This window comes from Boleophthalmus pectinirostris, unplaced genomic scaffold, assembly GCF_026225935.1.
Source record: "Boleophthalmus pectinirostris isolate CB_2022bp ecotype Guang Dong unplaced genomic scaffold, ASM2622593v1 HiC_scaffold_21, whole genome shotgun sequence".
NCBI lineage: Eukaryota > Metazoa > Chordata > Actinopteri > Gobiiformes > Gobiidae > Boleophthalmus > Boleophthalmus pectinirostris.
The window spans coordinates 17,034,652-17,058,236 of record NW_026571175.1 but is presented as its reverse complement, the minus strand read 5'-3'; the positions used below and the strand labels follow the sequence as shown (position 1 = coordinate 17,058,236).

The 23,585-nt window shown below is 37.5% G+C and overlaps 1 protein-coding gene across 1 annotated transcript in view; it reads right to left on the bottom strand.

The window, feature by feature from the left end:
- csmd2 (CUB and Sushi multiple domains 2) overlaps positions 1-23,585 on the bottom strand; it is a 228,716-nt gene that overhangs the window by 93,336 nt on the left and 111,795 nt on the right. The window contains exon 6 of the mRNA XM_055157502.1: positions 973-1,085. Coding sequence (XP_055013477.1) covers positions 973-1,085 — 113 coding nt within the window. The remainder of the gene's footprint in view (positions 1-972; positions 1,086-23,585) is intronic.

Genomic DNA, 23,585 nt, shown 5'->3' with positions numbered 1-23,585 from the left:
GGAAGAGGGGAGAGAGAGGTGCTTAATCTAATTAAAGTATAAAAGCCCCATTTCTGTGTGATCTCCTAAACATATTTATCTAACATTCAACCTGTAATCCCATACACTCCTCCCCCTATCCTACCCCCTCATGTGTTCCTGCTTGGTTTTCCACTATGATGAGGAGAAGTGGTCCTTGGAGATGGCTTCTACTGGGGAAAGCGTAATCCTTTTTTCACGAGCTTATTTCTGACACCTGAACCTCCCAAAGTAATGGACCTAAACTCAATAGGGTAAAATTCAGAAAGCTGCTATATGAGGTATTAGTATTTACTATGGTGTCACTTGTGATCCATATTTGAATCATTTTTCATTTAATAGAGTTTAAAAATATACTATAGATTTATGCCAGCTATATTAAATAAGTTAAAGGTACTATATTTCTATATTAAGCAAAATTGATTCTTGTGAGCTTTAAGCCATTTTAGAATGTTGGTACCTCTTCAATAACATACCTGCAGTTGTGTTTTGTTTCATTCACACGTTTGAGTAACCCTTTATTATTAGTTTGTCAGGACCCTTGTCATGTGTTCGGTAGAGCTTGCCAATTCCAGAGCAATACCACATCTGAAATGATCCAAATGATAATTTCTAGTGAAGGTCTATGGAGCTTAAAAACACACTGGAGCATTGGTGCATTGGAGTATTACCACTAATATGGGCCTTTTAAATTAAGAGTAAATCAGATTAAACAACGTTATGGGTAGACGTTTCCATCTCTTGCTCTTCTTGAACTGTGCATTGTAACGTGGAATTTACATATGCGGGACAGATAAAGGTTCTCTTATATTATGGCAATACTGCAAGCATAAAATACTATTGTCTTTGGCTTGTTTTTTAGACCATGGGTGTAAAAATGTGATTATGATGGGTCTCCTAAATTACTGAAAAGCACTGTATATGTTGTAAGAATACATTTGGGTTTGGTCTTACCTTGGTACTGAGCACTGAAGCCCCTCATCTTGTGGTTGCCATCAGATGTAAAGTGCAGTCGGAGCCAGTTCTTGCTGCTGATGATGGGAGAGGGAAGGTTTGGGCCCGTAAACCTGGACACACAAAAACAAAAGGAACATTTTTATTACTATCACATTATGAATTCAAATGGCAACTGAAGAATAAAACATAAAAAATATAGCCACAGTCCATCAATTCCCGAATAATGATTCTGAATAATGATCCATCAGTTTCAAGATGGAAGATGAAACTAATAAAACACTACTCCACAAAAACTTTTAAATATCATCTATACTGTAAGATATGGTTCAATTTTAGGAATGTAGTACTCATCAAAAGTTAGACAGATTTCTAAAATAAATGGGAAGGCATTTTCAACTTTGATTTGTTATATTAAAGATGCTGTATTTCACAAAATACAGCATCTTATGAGCTTTACGCCATGTTAGAATGTTGTTCCCTCATCAAAAAACATACACAGAGTTGTGTTTTGTTTCATTTACACATTTGAGTAATCCTTAATTATTAGTCTGTCTACATCTCCAAAGCTCAAAATGCTCTGTTCAACGTGATGTCACGTTGGGGTAATTTTCAAGTTAACAGCTACCTTTGACCTTTAGTTCACAAAAGATCGGTAATTCCATGATCCAGATGACCCTAATGAAGGTGTATGGAGTTTAAAAACATAATTGAACACTTCCTGTATTACCACATGACATCACAAGGTGGAAAAGAGCATTGTCCACAGGTAACTACTCAGCCTAAATATGCAACATTTGTGTGTTAAACAGAACTCCTGGTATGTTTTTGATGAGGAACATTTTAACACATATTTTTTTAAAAATAGCGTATGAGCCCTTTAGCATTTTTTATACAAAAACTGCTGAGCTTCATTGTAGTAAAATCTTACGACCGATGTTTTTATACGTATTTTTGTCTGCCAGTATCTACTTCCTTGTGCCTAGTCATAGTGTACTCTCCAACTATAGCACACTCACCGGCACATTTAGTTCAAGGACAAACTGTTGACTTCCACTAATGCTATGCCTCATTAATGTATAAAATCAATGTAATGACTACCTTGTGGCTGTGAGCGCTTTCTCTCTCTTTCCTCCTCCCTTACTCTCACCCTCCCTCTCTCTTTGGTTTGTCTGTTACTAAAAGCTTCTCTTTCCCTTATTTGTTACCCGCTCTTGTCACCTGCTTTTGTTATTGAGTGACCGTGCCTCCGCTTCTGTTTGGTGCAATGTATAATTATGTGATCCATCATTTAAAAGTCAGGGGCAATTATTAACTATGTACACAATATAGAGATTGAAATTGTAGTACTCTTTTAAGTGTCGGAATGATGGTGATACTACATACACATTTAGACTGCAGATTAGGCTTGCTAGAATGCCCCACAGTAAGGCATTACATTTATTGATATTGTCATTTTTTCATTTCAGGTGATTTTACTGCCTTAACAAAATACCTAAATACAAAATCTACAAAAACATATTTATCTCTATGGAGAAAAATCAGCTACAATATATATATATTTTTTCATGGTTTGGGTGGCCCTGCGACGTCTACTTCAGTGCGACTTATATATTAAAATTTTCACACTGACAGCTGCGAGAGGGCGCTCTAGGCTTGTGTGTCAGTATCTGCTTATCCTATTACTCCTGTACCACTGTCACCTAACACTTTATTGCGCATGTCTCCTGAAGAAAAAGTTGCTGTCCTGCTGCAAGTAGTAAAATATGCAGCTGAAAACAGTAATTGAGCAGCAGAAAGAAAGTTTGGAGTGCGGGGATGAAGAACACAGCTTCACGACAACCCGGAGTGTGTGCCATGAAGCCTTGAAGTCATTGGATGAATCGACAAAACCTGGACTTCAGTGACAACCGAAACCATCCTGTCGGAATTCTGAAAGACCAGAATATTTCTAAGTGGAACTGATGCTGAGTCTGACAACACTTACGCAGAAGAGGAAGCGGTGCTGCGTTTACCTTCAGAGGTCGTGGAGTTGCTCAGAAGTGACACGAGGATGAAGAATTCAATGGATTTAGTGATTTGGAGTGAGATGGAAATTTGGTAAACTTGTTATATTATGTTGTTTATGCTATAATTATTTGAATAACTGTTCATATGTAACTTTAACATACCAGACACCTGTTCAGTCTGCTATATTCTATTATTACAGTAACTTGCCTTTCAAGATGAAATGTCGGTTCCTGGTCTCTAAAATTAATTTCCTTCAAAAGGTGTGACTTATACTCTGAAGCAATTTATAGTTTGAAAAATAAGTTAAATGTCATACTGTAGAGCATTCTAGCACAAAGCAATAACATTTTCATAGAACCAACAGACCAACCCACCAGAAACGTTACAAAAGCTATTGCTATTGTACAACATGTTCCTCTCTATGCCACTATTTTGTTGCCTGATCAGCTAGTGCCTTCTACATTCTGTTCGATTCCAGAAGGGACTGGACCTGGACAATAGTGCGAGAAAATCTTCTGTTTTAATTTGAGACAGTCTAACCACATCTGTTAATTTAAATCAAGAATGGATCATATGTTTCTCTGATTGGCTAATAATCTGCATGTCAATCACGCCCTTTGAAATTGTAAACAGGATACAGCTCCAGATCCACTCATCTTTATAAAGTTATGTCAAAAATTGTGGTTCTGGCTGGTCAGTTAAATTATTCTGCACAAACCAATAATTACTTACAAAAATCTTACTATTGTGAAGGCAATTACTCAGTTATTTCTTAATTCATCTTCATTATGTCATAGTCCCACATTGGAAGTTTTTAAATGCAAATCGGCTGTAAACAACTTTTAATCAAATAAGAATGGTGTGCATCCAAACTTGCCATTACTGCTTTAAATGCTTTGGTTCCCAGACAGATAAAATGCTTTGTGATATGTATGCTAATGGAGGACTTCTGCTTAGCCCAGATTCCTTCAGTGGTTTAGACTAAAGTCATCCGGGGACACACCATCTTAAATGCAAACGCAGACAGTTGTGTACTTTTACTCTATGCTAGCAGCCAACAAGCCAAGCATCAATTCTCATTCCCAGCTTTCTAAATGACATTTTCGCAGCTCATCTCCCCACCTGCTCCAACTTACACACAACTATTATTATTAATGCTATCCCGATATGCATGGTGGAAATAGAGGTTTAGGCTTTAAAAGGAACAAAAAAATGTGGCAAAAAGTTAAAAGGGTACACAGCAGATTATTTTTTGCAAGCTAATAACTAATGTGCCGTGAATGAGGAATATTTTATGCCTCAGGGAGAAGTAATAAAACTATTTTAATAGCTTCTACAAATCACTGCAGTTACAAAATGTAGATGTACTTAATGTTCCGTTTCTGTTCGGGGTGACCTGCGCATAGATCAAGATGAGTTTGTGTGAGAGCAGAGTACACCTGATTTTTTTAACCTAAAGTAAAAATAACACAAGAAGAACAACTCTTTGTGTGAGGTTGGCTCATACAAAGAGTCACAAAAGTCAAGATATGATAAACATTGGAAACTGAAGGTATATTAAGTAAGTTTTCAGGTGGAGGATCTGCCACCTGCTTGTCTCAGTGGAGATGTTATTGCTTTGCCTGAAATGTTCCATGGTATGACTTTAAACATTTCCATCTAACATTTATTCAGTATGGGTTTCTGTTGCTCAAAAATACAAGAATTCCTTTTGTGAATACGGGCAACTCTCCAGAGATCTTGTAATGTTGCGTAGTGCTGTAATCCAGTTGTCTCCCTGGTGATAGGTAGGTTTAATCTATACCGTGGAACATTCTAGATAAAGCAGTAACATCCCTGTAGTGCCAATAAAGCCTACTCCTAGCATAGACCGTTACATCATGTGCTAGAAGAATCCAGGTCAGGGTAAATTCTAAGCTTTATTTGTTCCTTGATATGTTCTCTTTGTTATGTTATGAGGGTGCACGACAGAAGGATGCTTGGTATCCATGGGATGTTCAACTATACGTCTTGTCAGCTTTTTCTCATTTTAAATTGTCTGTCTTTATTGACTTTGGTGCTTCAAGAATTCACTGCACAACCCACTCGACAATGTACAGCACCTCCATCTCTATGGTAACCAGGAGAATAGACAGGAGACATATGGTGGGGTTTCTAGAAAATCTTCAGGAAATCAAAGAATCAGTCAAAATGTCCAAATTGGTGGTTCTTCATTTCCACCATTCTGAGTTAGATGTGTATTTTAAGTTTAATACAGATTTTTGACTCAAATACATTTTGTCCAAGGTATGACTCAGACTTTTGATGATTGTCCAGTAAACATGTATTTTAGGCAGAGCAAGGTGAGAGATGGTGAAGTTGACAAAATGGTGCTGAATAGGAATAAGTCTCTGACAAGTCAATGCGTCTAGGCAATCAATAACAGTAATGTACTGTATCTTGGTATACTTTGATTCAAGCACATTTTGTATGCTTAATAATAGACTGTTTAATTCAAGGGACAGCACAAAATTCTGGGCCCTGGGAACAAAGTACACACCCTACCCTTGTCAAGAGATAAAAAAAAAAAAGGAAATCCTTTGTCTAGGTTATACAGACAACTATCTGTACATATAAATACAAGTATTGAAGTGAAACTCATAGTGGGTATCAGCTTCTTGATATACTTGATATAAAATACATTGATACATGCCATTTTCTAAAAGCCATTTTAAGGCAAACAACGTAGACGATCAGACTTTATAAAAAGACATCTTGTCCAATCCCCAAGGCAAACTCTCATTGTCCCATTACAATGCTAAGAGTGAGAAATATTCAGCCCAATCTAAATCTATTTATGTAGCCAAGTCGCACAGAGGTGTCCAGACAGTTATGTGATGTGTCTCATTTCATTCTCTGTGCCTTGCAGCATTTTGAACTGAGGTCATCATCATTAAGACATTCACTGGCTTCCTGGAGAAATTGTGCATACTTCCTGTTGGAAATGTATTGTGGTATATCATCTAATTTAGTGAAATGGACCAAAGGGTGGAGTCACAGGTCATCACTGGAGCAGCAGAATTACGTGTTGTTGTTTTATTTTTTGTTAAGATTCTGAGTTGCACAATTGTTTTACTCCACAACCCTTATGTATGACTGATGCATAATAAGACAATGTTATTTGACCCTCACATATTTGAATCCCAACTTCAAAACAATAACTATACTTATTAATCGCAGAAATCTAGTAGGTCTACTGAAAATACTTTTTTATACTTATCTGCACTTTTGTCAATACTTAAAGTGAGGTGTGGTTGTTATGCTGTACCTCTTCAACTACCAATCAATCACATTCATACTAGCAAGTTGGGTGTTGGCCCATGGGCACAATAGCAGAAGACTATAAGGGGATTTGAACATTCTTGTTAGGCAAATGAACACTATCGGTGGGGTTCAGACGTCATCCCAACATTGAACATGTTGAAATATATCAAGTTATATGGTCTAGTCATTAATAGAAATTATGAGACTCAATAACTGAATGCACCTTAGATATTTCTTCTGAATTAACCATGTCTTACATAATGAAAACGAGCTCTTGCCAATGACAGTGTGAAAATCACCAATAGCACAAAAACACTTCTTCAGGTTTTATCAAGGCCTTTCATTTTGTAGTTATTTTAAAGAGTTATCAATCATGTCTTGAGCCCAATTTATGGTCGTGAGAGTCTGTGTTGCCTTGAACCCCCTCTGCAGAGCATCCAACGTGCACCACCAATTTATTAACTACCCGTTAAACTGACACAGACAGCAAGAGAAAACAATGCAGACAATAAGGTCTGTGATTGGTCCTTTCTACATCCGCTCTACATACATTTTAGGTACTCTGCCCTCTTCCTGTTTCATTTTGTATACATAAGTGCCATTTTAAAATCCAAGCCTCCTAGTGTTGTGGCGGTGAATTACTTCATGACGCACAGACCTCGACTCAGATCCATAAATCAAAAATGACGCTGACAAGGCGATGGCGGCAGTGTGCGTTGAGTCAGCGCAGAACTATAAAATGACCTTTACAACAACATAAGTACAGAAAACTATTTTTTTCACCCATGCCATGCAAAGAAGTAAGCAGTTTATCTTGAAAGGGATGTGATGCATGAAATAAAGTTGACAACTGCTAAAATGTGAATGTATTTCCCAAACCAAAACCTCTCCAAAAACAAAATGGAGTTTAGAGGGTCTGGGCATACAGCCTCTGCTCTGACCTTCAGCTGTAACCAAGACCAGTTTCACAACAAGCTTTTTCAAATGAACTCTGGGGCTCCTTAAAACAACACAGAATCGCTCGGTGACTGCTTCAAACAAATAACTGCCCAGGCACTGAAATTCATGATACTATGAGGTGAGGCCTGAGGATTAAGAATAGCTTTTAGGGAAGTTTTATCTCCCGCTGCTCTGGAGGAAAGTCCAACCAAGAAAGAAAAAGAGATGGAAACTTTAGACCGGTCAAGGCACAAACCGCAGTGCTGAGCCAGGCTGTATACTTCTACCTTATAGACAGACAACCAAGCCAAGCGTCTGTTCTACTTCCTGTCTCACACTGCATTTATTATTAATGTTCAAGACCTCTGGCCCCATCTGAAAGCCTTGTTAATTCTTCAGAGACATTCTTTTCATGTTGTTTCCTCTATTGTATTACAGAATATGGGCATAGGCTTCAAGAGCTTACTATTGGGAGACAAGCAACAACCACAATCTATAGTAACTGATTTAGTTTCACTTTCATCTAAAAAACTTCCGGCAGTTTGGTTTGAGAAAACGTAACAACAGCAAAAGCATCAAAGAGTCTGGAAGGGAACATGTGACATTTGGTGCTCGCTCTGCACAAAAACTTCAAAGAGGCTGGAGTCTATAAGAGACATGACATGCAGACATCCCTGGTACTGATGTGCTTTGCTTTAAGGCACAACTTGATACATTTTATAACTACATGCCAAGAAAGTGTATAGTTCAACTCCAAACACTTGTAACCTAAAATGTTGGATTTAATGTAGTTGGTAGGCACTACGAAATGCAAGGATAATTGTTTGTGATGTACTGATCAAAATCTGAAGACCTGGAGACTCGGTGCTAAAATCAGGTTAAAGGGAGGTTAAGGTACATTTTAAAGTCTCTGTAGAAAAATTTGTGCCTCTGCATTTGCTAGTTTGGTCAGAACTACTGCAGCCTGAGAATTGTTACCTATTATGTATGTGCAGATTCTGTAAACACTGCTCCTGAGACATGGCTTGAAGTAAAGTCAAGTAAAGTACACTCTAGGAATCAGTACACTCTAGGAATCAGTTCATCTAACTTTATATTAGTTTTTATATAATATTTCCACTTTGAGTTCATCGAAGAATAAAACCATTAATCTTTTCATTAATCTTAGAACAGATCATTCTCTAGAGCAGGTCTACTGATCAAAAGAAGCTTTGTGAAATAAACCAATTTTTTTCAACAGTCAAAAATATCCTTGATACATTTTAGTTCAAACCACTGATAACTGTTTTTTTCTTTATTTATCAGCACTCAAGCTGTACAACAATCCTGCGAGTAGAACAGTGGTTAACATTACTTTTGCAAACAGGATATAACACATACAAAAATCCAAGAGGAAATGTGCGTTCTACTAGAAAATCAGAAACCCATGGCTAGAAAATCGGTGCATATTAGCAAATGTAGTGAAAAAAGTAATCCAAAAGTGAAATTGTCCCAAAGCGAGAAAGAGAGGACTCAGACTGTGACCTTATTAATTCTTTTAGCCTAACCAATCTTGGCTATATTGGAACTTAATCATGCTCTATAACCTTTTCCCAAGCAAAAACGTGATGGTGAAAGCATTTTGATAAGGTCCATGCACACAAGCAAATGAAACCACGCAGAAAAAAACGTATATAGAACCGTATAGCTCCATTCATGGTAGTTAAGAATTTATTGCCACTTGTTCCACAATTGATCCCTGCGTCCGTGTGATTTATGAGTCTTGCTCTGAAAAGTCAAGGTGGATGTAGGCAAAGTCACATGGAGCAGTGCAGTGGGTTTTCGCACAATGATTCTTGTGAATGGACCGGGCGAAGAGGCAGATAAAGCAGTAGATAGATAGACTGTTCACTCTAAGGACATGGAAAATAAATATGTTTTCGTTCAGCAGAAATAGCCTCATATAGTGTGTTGCTTACCTGCACCTGATGCCTTTTCTGTTGGTATACATTTGTGGTGATGTGAAAAAGCATGTAATAGGAAGACAATGGTTACTTTATGGTGGAAATCAAGGAGAGTGTATCAAACTATGGCTTTTTAAAGAATAATTCAGGATTAGTACCTACTTAATTAATGCCCTAACCTTTAATTAAACGGCCAATATTACTCTGATCTGACATTTTCTAATGTTATAATGTTGTTTTACCTCATCAAAAACATACCTAGAGTTGTGTTTTGTATCATTCACACATGTTTGACACATAGTTCCTCTTTCAACTGGAAAAAAAACCCAAACACTCTGTTTCACCTTGTGATGGATGTAATGTGGTAATACAGGAAGTACTCCAATGTTTATTTTTTTTACACTCCATTCATCTCCTAGAGTCATTTGGATGATTTCAGTCCTGGAAATGCCAATCTACTGAACTAAAGGTGAAAGGTATCTGTTAACTTGAAAACAAGAGTCAATCTTGCGTAATATAGCACCTTTAAGTATTTACTAAGACATATAGATCCTGAAGGAAATTCAACAGCAGCAGCAACATAGAAACTACTGTATTTTCTCCACTATAGGGGGCTCTGGATTATAAAGCACACTGTCATTGAATGGTCTATTTTCAAACTTTTTTCACATATAAACCGCACCGGACTATAAGGTGAATTAAATGAAACACAACAGTTAGATAAGTCAGTCAAACTTTATTTAACGCATTCACAATAACTTTGTAACATGTAAAAAAAATACTGTCTGAGACCGTTAAATTGTTAACATATTCACAGTAACTCATAACTGTTCAAACAGTTGGGCAATTATGGCGATTACGGTCTGCCCATTCATCCACGATCCATTGGCAGATCGTGGAGCAAGTCACTCGGTGCTGTCTCCCTGTCTTGGTGAATGTGTGTTCGCCTTCTCTCATCCACTGCTCCCACGCAGGTAGCAATTTAACTTTGTAATAGCCTTGAGTTTAAAGTCAACGTTGTAAGTGTGTCTCTTGACAGGTACATTTTGATATTAAAAGGAATCACAGTATGTATTACTCCGCAATGCTCCTGACTACGGTAGCCGTAATGCTGCAAGTGGTGCGGATTTGTAGTTTACTAAAGTCGTACTAAGACACCCGAATAACTTCGTATATAAGGCACTCTGTATTATAAGGCACTCAGTCGTTTTTTGATGAAATTAAAGGCGTTTAAGTGCACCCTATAGTGCGGAAAATACGGTATTTGTTTATTATTAACAAAATCTCTCTTCGTACTGTATTAAGGCTGTCAATGTTGTATTATAAAGTGTTACCATTGTTATTATATCTTACAAAAACATACGTACAAAAAACATACTTTACTTCACACATGCAAAGAAGCAGGGATATTTGGCTTAAGTTTTATTTTAGTTGAGTTTTAGGCACATTTTTGTAGACAGGACAGGCCCAGTAATTAAAACATGTACCATAAACTAACAAGTCATAAACACAAATTGTATCATAAAACTCTTCCGCCTAATTAACTAGATTTCATAGTGAAGAAAAACTGGCGGTGTTACCATAGCAATTAACAACTCAAAACAAAACTTTTCTGTCTTTTGAGTGGTGAAAAGTACTGAAAACAGGAGGTCAAAAACCAGTGAATAGACTCTTCTGAATGTAGTAACTCAGGCTGAGTTGCTGCATTCAAAAGATCCTTGCTGCTTTTGGTGCTCTTGGAGAGTGATTGAATAAGAAAGTTGTCAGGGTTACATTATTTGTTAGCTAGTTTCTTTTCTTTTCTTTGTTTTTTTTTAATGTAAATATATTTAATCATGCAAAAACAAAAATAGACAAAAAATAAACAAAAATAAGAAAGTAAATAAATAATACATAAAATAAATCTCTCCCACATCCCACTCCTCTCTCCACACATTCAGCACAACATTTTATTTCTAGCCTTATTTTTGTCTTATTTCATCAAAGCTAAAACAGAAATACCTACTATATCTGACCACATGACTCACAGCCAATTGAACTGCAGTGACATTGAGCATTCAGCGCAACAGCATTTACCATTTCTTCCTTTGAATGGACTGAGCCGTTGTAGATGGAAGAACCAGGCTCTGCCCTAATGCCTGTGATTACGCGCTGTTTGCCTTCAGCACAATGACCCTCACTCGCAAATGACTTGTTTGAGTAAGACAGGACCAAAGACGTGGGTTTTTCTCTCCATTTCTTTGCGTCCATTTAATTTGTCGCACTCAGCTGGCAGAGGGCTTGACCGTCATCATCGGAGGAATTATAGTCAAACACACCCGCGTGCGCATTTCTAACTTGAGGAAGCTTTGCAGATGGTGTTCGTTGTGCTGCTAAAGGAGGGAGAAAACCAAATGAGTTTCCAAGGTCAGTTTTAAAAGCGGTGGTGATAATTGAGAAAAACCTTCGTAGATCTATCAAAAACAACAATAAACAAACGCCAATAATATCCCTGAGGCCCATTACAGCTGCGCCACCCTTTTCAGCGAGATAGGGGAAGATTTAGAGAGAAGGAGGGAGAAAGCGAAGGAGGAAGAAAGAGAGGGAGGGAAAGACAGAATGACCTTCACGTACACAGCTTGTAAAAACAAACATTTGGAGCACAAAAGGCATCAGTCAGCAGACTTCTGAAGCCCTTTTATGTTGTGTTCAGATCCCATTATGATGAAACATTTAATGCAAGTTTTACATCACAACTTTTATTATGTTTCTTTGAACAGCTAGACGAAGAAAGAACAAGTATAAATGTGGCATTTGTGGTCATGTCAGGCTTCAAAACGAATGTTTAGATAAGATATTTGGTTGGTTTGTTACAGGTGCATTACGTAACTTTCATGTTAAATGTCTGTCACCTGCTTGTTTTCATGGAGAAGCTACTGCTTTGATTGAGAATGTTACATAGTATGGCATGGCTTATGTCTTTGAAGACAAGTATGGGATGTCACTGTGCCAAATTACAGGCCAACTGAATAAATACAAGCTAGATTTAATGCCATACTGTGGAGCATTCCACGCAGAGTAGCAGCTCTATGAAACAAGCACGTGTATCTTTCATCCCAAAAGTGAAATAGTGCACCATTATATATAAGTCTAATGTAGCATACTGTTTTTACACACAATACTGTAAAATTTGTTGATGTTTTGATTCATCATTGTAATGTAAAAAATAAATAAATACAAATTATATAGTTAAACAAGTATATAATTAGATCTGAGATGTCCTACAGTACCACAAATAATACAAATAATATAATAAAATATAAATTACAAATCACTGTGAATGTCAAGTTTGTGGCTAAATAAACATATGATGTACTTATTGGTTGGTTTGCATAGATCATTAAATTTGTTCACCTAGTTCAACTTTCAGATAATTATCATATCCTGCATTCTTATATAATGATAAGACGATGTGTCACAGAAGTACTGGTAATATTCTTGATTCCAAATGCATGCACTCTCATCTCATTGACCAATATTCCTGTAAATCTGAATGGCTTAATGATGGTCATTGTGAATTGCGAACCAGACTTTCCCCATTCTCTCCCTCTCCTCTCAGACCACAATGGGAGTGCATCATGGGTCTCGGGTTACACTGAGTGTCAGTTGATACAGTATAAGAGGAGACAGGTGAAACCATGCTAATGATATTGAACCTGCCAACCCTGTCAGCCCTCCACTCCCCCTACCCCCCCACCCCTCCACACAGACAGCCCATTGTGCTCCCCTGACACCGGAGCATCCACAAATAACCACATGACTATTACTGGAGAGTTTGTGGCTTAGGCCTGCTGAATATGAGCGTCTGTTTACTGTAAATGTGTCTGTAATAATGATGCAGTATATCTGGAAAAACTGTAATTTGTCAACACCGATATGTCTCAAGGTGTAACTGTGAAACAATTGCTTATGCTGGAATGTTCCGCAGTGTGGCATTAAACATGTCTATCTTGCATGAGTTCAGATTCAGTTTAGTGAGCGTGATTGTCTCTCCACTTGTCTGCATGGGGATGGATATGTTTAATGCCATACTGTGTAACTTTCCAGGCAAAGCAATAACATCTCCATGGAGACAGGCAGGAGATGGACCATATACCCTGAAACATTGCATTCAGTACTTTTACTCTTATTTTTGGATCAAAATGATAAAAGCTAAGAAAATGATAAAAGCTACGTCAACAGGTAGTATATAAATTGTATGTGTTGTGGACTATGACTATGACTAATAGAACATCAAAATAATACCTTCACAGTTAGCAAAATGTTGCTTCCTATCAGAGTTTGCATTCAAATTAGCAAATTATAGCCAGGCTGGCGGCCCCTAGTGCCTCTCCTCTATTTCATTCTCTCCAGCGACTAGGTCAGGAATCAGAATACACTAGACGGTTTGCAAGAACCTGGGAAGTTGTAGAGCGTGCACTGGCTAATCAGAGAAGAGCTATGAAGCCATGACGTCAAACTCAAGTGCCTGTCTGGGTCCCTTTTGTGGTACAGCACAACAGTAAACAAAGCGGTCAAGATGGATGTAGATGAAGCCATACATTCTATGTTGGCAACGATTCCTGAGATCGATAATTTAAAGCCGGAACAAAGAGAATGTTTGGTGAATTTTATCAAGAGGAATTGCCCTTCTTCCTATGAGATTTGGCGCATTACATACATCACGACCAAACAGCAACGATTGGTTAAATAAAAAAGTACCCGCCTACCGTTGTGTGAACGAATCCTAATGCTGCGAGGTCAGATGGTTTCCATGAAGTGAAACCGGTTGATGAGGCTAAGCAAATTAAGGACCAAACACATCATTCAAGGCCTTAAAATGGGAAAGTACAAGCATTGTGAAGTACTGTCAGTATGGCATAACATCTAGATTTTCCACAACATTAAACCTTAAATGAAAAAGCCTCATTTATAATCATTCTCTATTTTATTGTACATAAGAGAATAATAACAGTTGACTAATAGGCCCTCCCTTGTGTGTTGTATAGCGCCATGTTTTTCAGTTGGGACTTGCTGCACCTTGTAAGTTGGCACTGTACAACATGTAGAAACCCCTAGACAGACGCAATTAAAAGTTTTCAATGAAGCCCCTGGTAATAAATTGTAATACAAGAATAATATTGACACGCTTGACAAACGTTGTATCTAGATCAATAGGACAACATAAAAATGTGGAATGATATTGGATTTTGGCTTTGTGAAACTGCTGCAGCCCAATTCCTTAACATCTGAATCAGTTTTTATTATTTTTGAGGTTTATGTGGCTATTAAATGCATGCATGATTTAACAGCATCCCATTAGTAACACCAACTTCCTGGCATTCATAAAACTAAATGGCATATAAGGCTAGGTTGCGGCACAATTTGCTCCCGTGCACTTTTTATAATGAAGCTGGGGAATAGTGCAGAGTCAGAATTTTCTTTTAAAACAATGGGCCCCCAGGCTCCCACGTACTAAAGGCTACAGCAGAACAGAAAGGTCAATGCAAAGAGTAAAGCAACTCAATTAGCCATGTGTATGTTGAAATAACAAGCAATCTATTTGAAGGTTGACTTTTGAATACAAATATCTTACACAAGCAACCAGCAAGAGGGATATTTTAAGACATATTATGCTTTTTAAAAATAACATTTTGCTCATTGTAAATTACACACTGATTTAAGTGGCTTGGTAAAAGTAGTGGGTCCATTGAAAATACAGAATTGATAAGCTCCTACTTTTCGTAATTTCTTTCACTGTAGCAAGCAGTGGACTTTCATTTGAGAAATGAATACACACTGAACCTGATGAAACCTTTTGAAACGTACACACCAGTGGGAGGAGATACAGTTTGAGTGAATTAATGATGAAGTACCACTGCTGTGAGAATGTAAATAAAGGGTGATTTTGTGTAATACGACACCTTTATTAACAAAAGGTGCAGTGTAGTCAGTCAACATAATTTATAGTAAAAGCAATGTAGTAGTACACAAAGAATCATAGTAATCAAAGGCAATTAACAGCAGCAGCATTTTTGCATTGTTGTAGCAAAAGATTCCATTGGAAGAGCAGTCTTAAGTGAAATATTAGTTTTATTTGTATTGTACTTTCATTTTAATAATCATGGAACTTTAGTTTAATGAAATTAAATGTTTAATCATCCACATCAAGATAATTGACCTCCACATTTAAAGGCAATGTAAACTATTCCACCTCAAATCTTGAGCCAGGAACTTGGTCACCATTTAGCTAGATGAAACCCTTCAAGAAGAGTCTGAGTTCTTGGGTGTTTAGTTAAAGACATTTCACACCACAAAATCCAGTTTTATTTCACTAGTGTTTACTCTTAACACTTTTAGTTCCTGCAATCATCTTTTACTACTGCTATCGCCGAATCTGTGACTAGCATTGGCACGACTTCAGCTCAAATGTGTGGAGATTTTTAAAAGCCAATAAACAACGGTCTATAGCTGTGCCAATCCAGTACAGCACTCTGAGAGCTGCATTCGCCCATTTCCCTGTGCGGATTCCGAGCGTTACAGTGTGGCGTGAAGTGGATGGGCAGGCAATCGAGGTGGCAATTATGCAGATCGGATGGTACAGCGCCGTTTCATCCATTTTGGCGAGAGATTGTGCAGCCACTATTGCTCTATTTCAAATCCAAACTGCTCCGTCCATTTGAATTTTGGTAAAACAATAAAATGTATCAACCGAATTGTTATTGGGATTTTGAAACAGAGTTGGGAGATGTTGCTGTATATTTGATGCCATTGCAATTTGATACTAAACTCTGGTTAACAGGATTATCTGTGTAGAACTAATTAAGTGATACATTTAGAAGGAATACACAAATAAACATATAGTTTAAGTAAATTGCACAAAATAATCACCATTATAATACTACAATATGCATAAAATACTAACAAATACATAAAATGAAAGTACTTAAATTACTTTGAATTTAATTACAATGGAAGGTATTACTTCAACTATTACTACCAGTATTATATTACAATCAAAATAACATATGCAACCATGGGCTTGTTTGGGCTTTTACAGGGATTGACGGTGAAGTGTCTTCTTGCCTGAGAAGAATAGTAGTAGTACTATTACTACTACGTCAATAGCATTACTGCTGTTGCTGCAATAACAATTTAATTATTACTAAATATTATTAAGTACTAGTCAGTACTAGCCACTGTGCTACAAAGTTCACTCATAACAAATTAAATGCTGAAATATCATTAGAAAAAAACACTTTTGGGTAGATTTTAAAGATTGGTTGACTTCTGTCAAAGATCTGGTCCCATCTACTGTAACTGCTACCACAGCACTCTCGTGTTGCAGCATTAGCATTAGAATTCCACAGTCACACGAGGAGCGCTAATCATTACCTCCAGTGATCATGGACTAATTAACTTAATTCAGGAAACACACTGAAGCTTTTACAGAGAAGCTCTTACCGAAGTCTCAATACATATCATCGTAACACACTTCAAATACTCAGCTCTAATTCCACATCATTACCATTTCTAAAAGAGATACTCACTGGATAAAGTCTGTCATGACGGCTGCCATGGATGACTTGACTTGATTTTTTGCAGACGTTGCCTGTTTCCCCTGAATCATGCATGTCACGATGTGCTGTTGCATATCTGAAAGAAATCTAATCACTGTCCAAGTCTAATCCTTAAGAGGACCATTCAAATGCATGGACACGTCTTAATCCGAGCAGGATGAGGTTAATTAAAATGGCTCTAAATCTAAGTTATATAAGTTATAATTTGATGTGCATTCCATAGCTTTAGCTGTATGTTTACATTTTGTCAAAGTTCTGTGTATGTTGTGTAATGTAGAGAGGTTCCTGCAACACACATGCATACTGTTTCCACTGCTCAAGATAATCATTCAATTTATTTTGCATTGTCTGAAAACATAACCTCAGAAGCAAGTCTGTCGCTCTATTCTTCAGTGTATTTAGATGTATAATATTCCTTCAGAACTAAATTCAATAAACACTTGAATCAAGGTGTAAAAACTGCCACACATACATGGCACCATGTTCTGTTTCGCTGTGCATATTACTGAAAGTTTTTATTCTGCACTCTTTTCTTTGATGTTAATTTTATGATTATTTATGCTTTAATTTGTCTGTATTTTGGTTTTAATGTCTTTCTTATTCTGTGAAGTGCTTTACAAACTGTGCTATATAAATAAACTTGCCTTATCTTGATATGTTACTTATTCAACCCACTATAGCTTTAATTTTAAGATACTACAATAAAGATACTTCTGTATTAAGCCCAGAAATGTAAATGTAAAGAGGTTAACCACGTTATTCTGTTCTCTAAATCACATAGTTGATTCGTATAAAATGTTCAATGTATCAACAACTCAACAATGCACCCTTTCTCTGGGTAGCTTAAAATAAGTATATAACTTATTTACTGTCGAGATAGGCAGCCATATGCAACACCACAAGTGGAATGATAATGGCAATACCAAGAAAAAGGTCAATAGTATTTTTTTAACCTATCATGCATAAGCTATGAGTCATTTTCTCACCTCACAGAGTCCCAGCTAACCCCGCTCTGTTTGCCATCTCTCTTATAGAGTAACAAACCTCTGGAGACATCTATGGAGGTGGACGGACCATTGAAGGACATCTGCTGCTCCTCCCTCTCCCCCTGCATCCCCCCAGGAGACAACCAGCTCCTCTCTGCGCGACCACACTTCTCTGCCCCTCCACCTCTTTGTTGCTTGTGTAAAGTTTGCTTTTTTGCACAATTTACAATAGCTCCCCGAGGTTGTGAAAGAGAGAGAGAGAAGACAGTTGCAGATTGGCGCGGCATGCGAGGGAAGAGGAGGTGAGATGGGAGGAACACTAGCAGCTTCTTGGAAATGCTCTGAATGAGTCATGGAGAGACACGCAACTGCCAAAAACTACAGCACAACTTCTACTTTGGCTGTGGGCTTGTGCACCAGGCCTCCTGTCCACCCACACCACTTCAGGTACCACTGTTTTTTTAATTAGTTTGCGGAAAGGAAAAAAGAAGATATATAAGAATTAATTCATAGCAGAAGGAGGACAGCTTGTTTTAATTTAAGATTGTTTTCTAGGCAGTGACTAACAGTACTGCTAAAATTGTACTACCACAACTATGCTCTAATAAATGTACTGCCAATATTGACTACAGCCCCCCGATGACAGGTAAAACTAATTACTTAAATGTGTTTACTTATTATTATAGGTATGGAAATGAAGGCTGAGCTGTTTTAAAGAGGCTGGAGAAGTTTATTTTTTATCTATACAATATCCAGAGATATGAACTCTTAACACTTTGCAGTAACATTGTCCAATCAAGTCTTACTACTACTATTAATTACTACTTCTACTACTTTCCAATGCAGGGATTATACAACTCAGGTAATACAGGGTTATCCACACAACAATTTCAATAAGGACTGACTCGGTACGGCAGTGGGAAACGGAAAATACCTTGTATAAATCAACATAAGATGTAGTAATAGCCAAGTAAAATGTATGTATATATATATATTTTTAAAAAGGTAACACTTTATGATAAATACAGGCAAATTAAGGTGTCTCTATTAAAGTGGTGCCAAAAATACTATGTTAAATTTCTTGTTTATGTTATACTAGGATGGGTTCTCACCTCCTGTACAAAAAAATCAAAGCCATCCAGCCTCAGTATGATCTTTTCTTATTGCTTGCATTTTCTTTGATCAGCCCAGCACAACGTAGCACACCTCTCAAGATCAACAGCTCTACGGATGACCCAAAACTCCTTCTTAAAAATGTTCATATATTTACTGTTTTCCTCCATAACCGAAGACTACAGCGCAATTAGTCACATCAGCTCAATTTTGATAACTGTTCCCTAACGCCGTCTTCAAAGTCCCTACTTCAAACACAGCGCAGGTATAAAGTTAAGAGTTTAAGCCGCGTGGAAGTGGGCCAAGACTCTCCTTCCTCCATTACCGCGCCAAGACTGCAGATAGCACTGATCCCTGCTTCCATTAGCCTTTATTGGTCTTCCAGTCCCAAACCACTCCGAGAAGATATGCCCATATAGCTTCTTTTATGGCAACTTAACTCTTCCTATCCATTTCCAGTGTTTCTGATATATTTTGTTTTATGGTGATGAAAGTAAATACGAGGAGTTCTATCAGAAGGGAAGCCATTTTTTACCCATCATCCACGACCACGCTTGAGTTCTCATAAAACCGCCATCCAATTAAGACGAGGCTCTCCATCTGCTGCTTCCTGAGTCAGCGTTGACCTTTGACCCCGCACCTCCGGCGTGCGTGCTACATTGTGGCCATTACTGACTTATATGAGGAAAGCAAAGAGATCACTTATCTCAGTGTGCTACAATATACTTGACACTCATCTATACAGTTAAAAGCTCCTGTTTACTTTAAGGTTTTTACGATGGGCTCTGGATATGGGACAAACACAGGCATTGCAGTCTATAAAGGTTAATGTGCATGGTGAGAACGGCTGATTAAGTTTACAGCGAAATCACTGGAGGTCGCAGTGCCCTTTCAGAAAACTTCCAAAAACATTATTGGCTCAACACTTAAGAGGAACAGAGAGCTGAAACTTGCACAGAAAGTGTTCACAGTGAGATAAATACGCTTTTGACAACAAGAGTGTAGAGGCAAGAGGTAGGATGGCTGAAAAAATAGGTCTGGTCAAGGTCTGAACTTTTTAAAACGAAAGGCTTACATGATTTTGATTGGGAGATGGGATCCATTTTGAACACTGAGCATCAAAGCAATAGTTATTTTGTATTCACACTAGGGGAGAAAGGAACGATAAGGTCAATTAATTATGTGTTAATTTAATTTTGAGTTTATTTTGAGAGATGATTTATCTTCCGTGGCAGGGCCGTTGAGCAGTCATTTTCCAGTTACTCAGTAGAATCAATTACTACTTAGACTGCTACGAATTCCCTTATGAAAGTCTTCCTTCAAGAATTATAGATTACAATTTTACAAGCCTGCCTCTATATTATAACAAAAAAATGGCTAGTTATTCATTTAATACACATTTCACAGCTCTGTTAATGTTTATTGTTTTATTGTATTTTTATAATACGTGGTTGCCAGAATGCTATTATTGAATTTTTTTTCTTTTTTTCAGAACTGTTCTGTAGTTATGATATGCCATTTGTGCTTAAAGGATATTTTCAGCCTCTGCTCTAGTATTGTTGACATCAGGTACTACTATTACTACTACTACTACAACTTAATCCATAATTAGCAAATAGTTTATTTAGGGGTGTCAAATTATCGCGTTAATTGCGATTAATTAATTACAGTCATATTTATCGCGTTATGTTTTTTAATCGCGTTAATCTCATTTTTAATCTCTAACTTTAGTGTTTCTGTATGCGAGTTGCTTTATTCTAAAACCTGTTTTTATGTGTTGTTGGGACAACAACAACACAAACACACAAAAAAAAAACACATTTATACATTTTTTTATTTCGGTAATTCCACTCATTGCCGGAAACCCACACAAAACGCGTGCAGTAAGAGCGATGTAAACGTTATGTCAACGTTGGCGGCGTCAGTCGGACAATGGACGAGGTCGAAGAGCCAGTAGAACAGAGTCAGCAGTGCACAGGTAAAAACGCATTCGTGTCTTGGAAATTATTCTCCCGACGTGAAAAATAAAAGAAAATAACAAAAATAATATCGCCTACAACTTAAATGTCACTGGTGAAAACAACCTGCATAGACTCATGATGTCTGCACTACTGTCCTATAGTGACCTGCCACATGAGGGGACACGCACACAAACACACAAACACAAACACACACAAACACAAACACAAACAAACACACACCTTCATCATTGTCATTAACCTGAGAACGCGCGGACCACGTTTCCTTCCGTAGACACTGCATGGACACCGACGTGCCTCGTGTGGATCGTGTTTTCCGTGCGTAAACCGCGCTTCGTCCTGTGCGCCTCTAAACCAGAACTAACACCAAGACTAAAACCAGGACTAATCCAGTCCAGGACTAAACCAGGTCTAAACCAGGACTAAACCAGAACTAAAACCAGAACTAAAACCAGGTCTAAACCAGGACTAAACCAGAACTAGCACCAGGACTAAAACAGGATTAATCCGTTCCAGGACTAAACTAGGACTAAACTAGGACTAAAGCAGGTCTAAACCAGGACTAAAACAAGGACTAAAACCAGTGATCTCATATATAAAGCATTTCTCTATCAATAATATTTTTAATATGGTTAAGGAAAGACTGGACTTTTTATTGTCTTTAAGTAGACAAAAGTTATTATGTTCAGATTTCCTCGTCTTTGCTACTTTACAGCAAACAGTTTCTTATTCATGGAGACTTGGGTTCAACAGCCAATTTGGAGAGATTTGTTAAACAATAAATGACTTTATAAAGTCACTTTTTTAAATCTATATCAGTCTTTTGATCTGCCACAATAATGTAATAATGAATTTAAATGAAAATACCTCAAATTGAAGGCTTTTCTCAGCAATTTTTAGGTGAGATTAAAATGAGATTAATTAGATTAATTAATTACAGATCATAATGAATTAATCTCTAAATTTTTTAATCGCATGACAGCACTAAGTTTATTATGGTTCAGGTTTGGTTTCTTAGTTAAGGGTTAGCATTTAAGGTATTAATTAAGGAAGAACCAAACTTGAATCAATCTTAATAAACATTTGTCCAGCTAATTAAGGTGTAGTCATGATAGCGTTACCACTCTAATGTATTATTCTATATTCTAAACAAAATCCATTGCGTTGACAGCAAGACTTTGGTACGGAGACACTCCCCATTCCTCAAAATACATATTACTGATATTGACTTTAGCTGCATATACTTCTGACTTGTCTCGATATTCTAAAATTGCCGTAGATCACAGTGCGTCTGCTCCTTTAATGTCTGCTGTATCTGACTCTGTCCCCTCTCACGAGTCTCTGAGGGAAACATGATGCTTGTTCACTGTCACAAAGTTACAAGTCTCTCTCCTTCTATATTTAACAGGCAGGTCTATCCAGGACACTGCAGCGGTAGCATTCTCCCTCCCCCTGTGGATTAATGAGGCCTTAACAGTCTCTGTCATTAGGCTGGGTGGTCAGTGAGTAGACTGCAAAGCCCTGGGGATTACATCATTATAATGTATATATTATGCTGATGTACGGGTGCATGGGACTGGCATATGGTTTATGATGTGTGGATTATGAGGCAGACAATTGAGAACAATATAGTAACGGTGCATGAAAGTACAGGTTTCAGCTATGCAACAAAACTTGAATTAAGTCCCACTGCAGTAAGGTACAGTATTCCACGACACAAACAATCGTAAATGAAAAGAAAGTTATAATAGTTCTGTTTACAGCAACAACAGGTATCCCAAGAGTATACTGCTACTACTACTAGTGTTGCTACTTCTACCACTAACTTGACCTACTGACTTACAATGCCATTACTCTTTTTACTACTACTACCACTACCACTACTACTACTCTTCATCTTCACACATGTCCTTCAAGACAGAAAAATCTCAACATAACTCTCCCGTCTAGGGAACAACCCAGTTTAAAAGCTTTTGATTGCTTTAAAATATACTTAAATGAAAGTATCTTGTAACTTTGCACCTGAGACATCATAAGTAGATAGATCACCCCAGAGACATATGTAAACTGTGCATGAACTCTAGTCTATATTGAGCGATCCTTTGACACAATAATGAATGCAGAGTAGGACAGTGAGAGACGCACCCTCAGTGGAGCTTCGAAGCATGTTAAATGACTGGTATTAATCACCTTTGTCTGCTACTGTGGTGATTATGGACACATTTATCAGCAGCAGTGTGCCAGCTGGAAGCCTCAGTACCATCAGGAGCAATGGATGAGAGAGGAGGAGGTGAAAATGCGATGTGGACCACTACAGAGACGAAGAGGTGTCATACGAGTCAAACAAGTTCATGGAGAGAAGCAGGGAGAGAGGTATTTATTTTACACATCATCAAGAGCTAAGAAAAACATTTAAAAGTCTATATATCCATACATATATACATTTTTCTATTTCTAGCTTGACTGGAACAGGAACATTGTCTGAAGTAAAAGTGTCAGACTGACATACTCTCACCCAAAATTGGTCATCTTAGCGAGCAGTGCTTTACTATTGTACAAGAGGCAGTTTTTATGGCAATTTTGAAGATTGTTGAGAAATATCTTAAGAGTGCAGTTTTTTTCACATAAAAAATGACAACTACATACAGTACAATACTACATACAATACAACCAAAATGCAAAATGCCAAAAAAAACCTGGAAAAGTCTTCTTGATGTGAGACCGGCCTCTACTTTGACTATA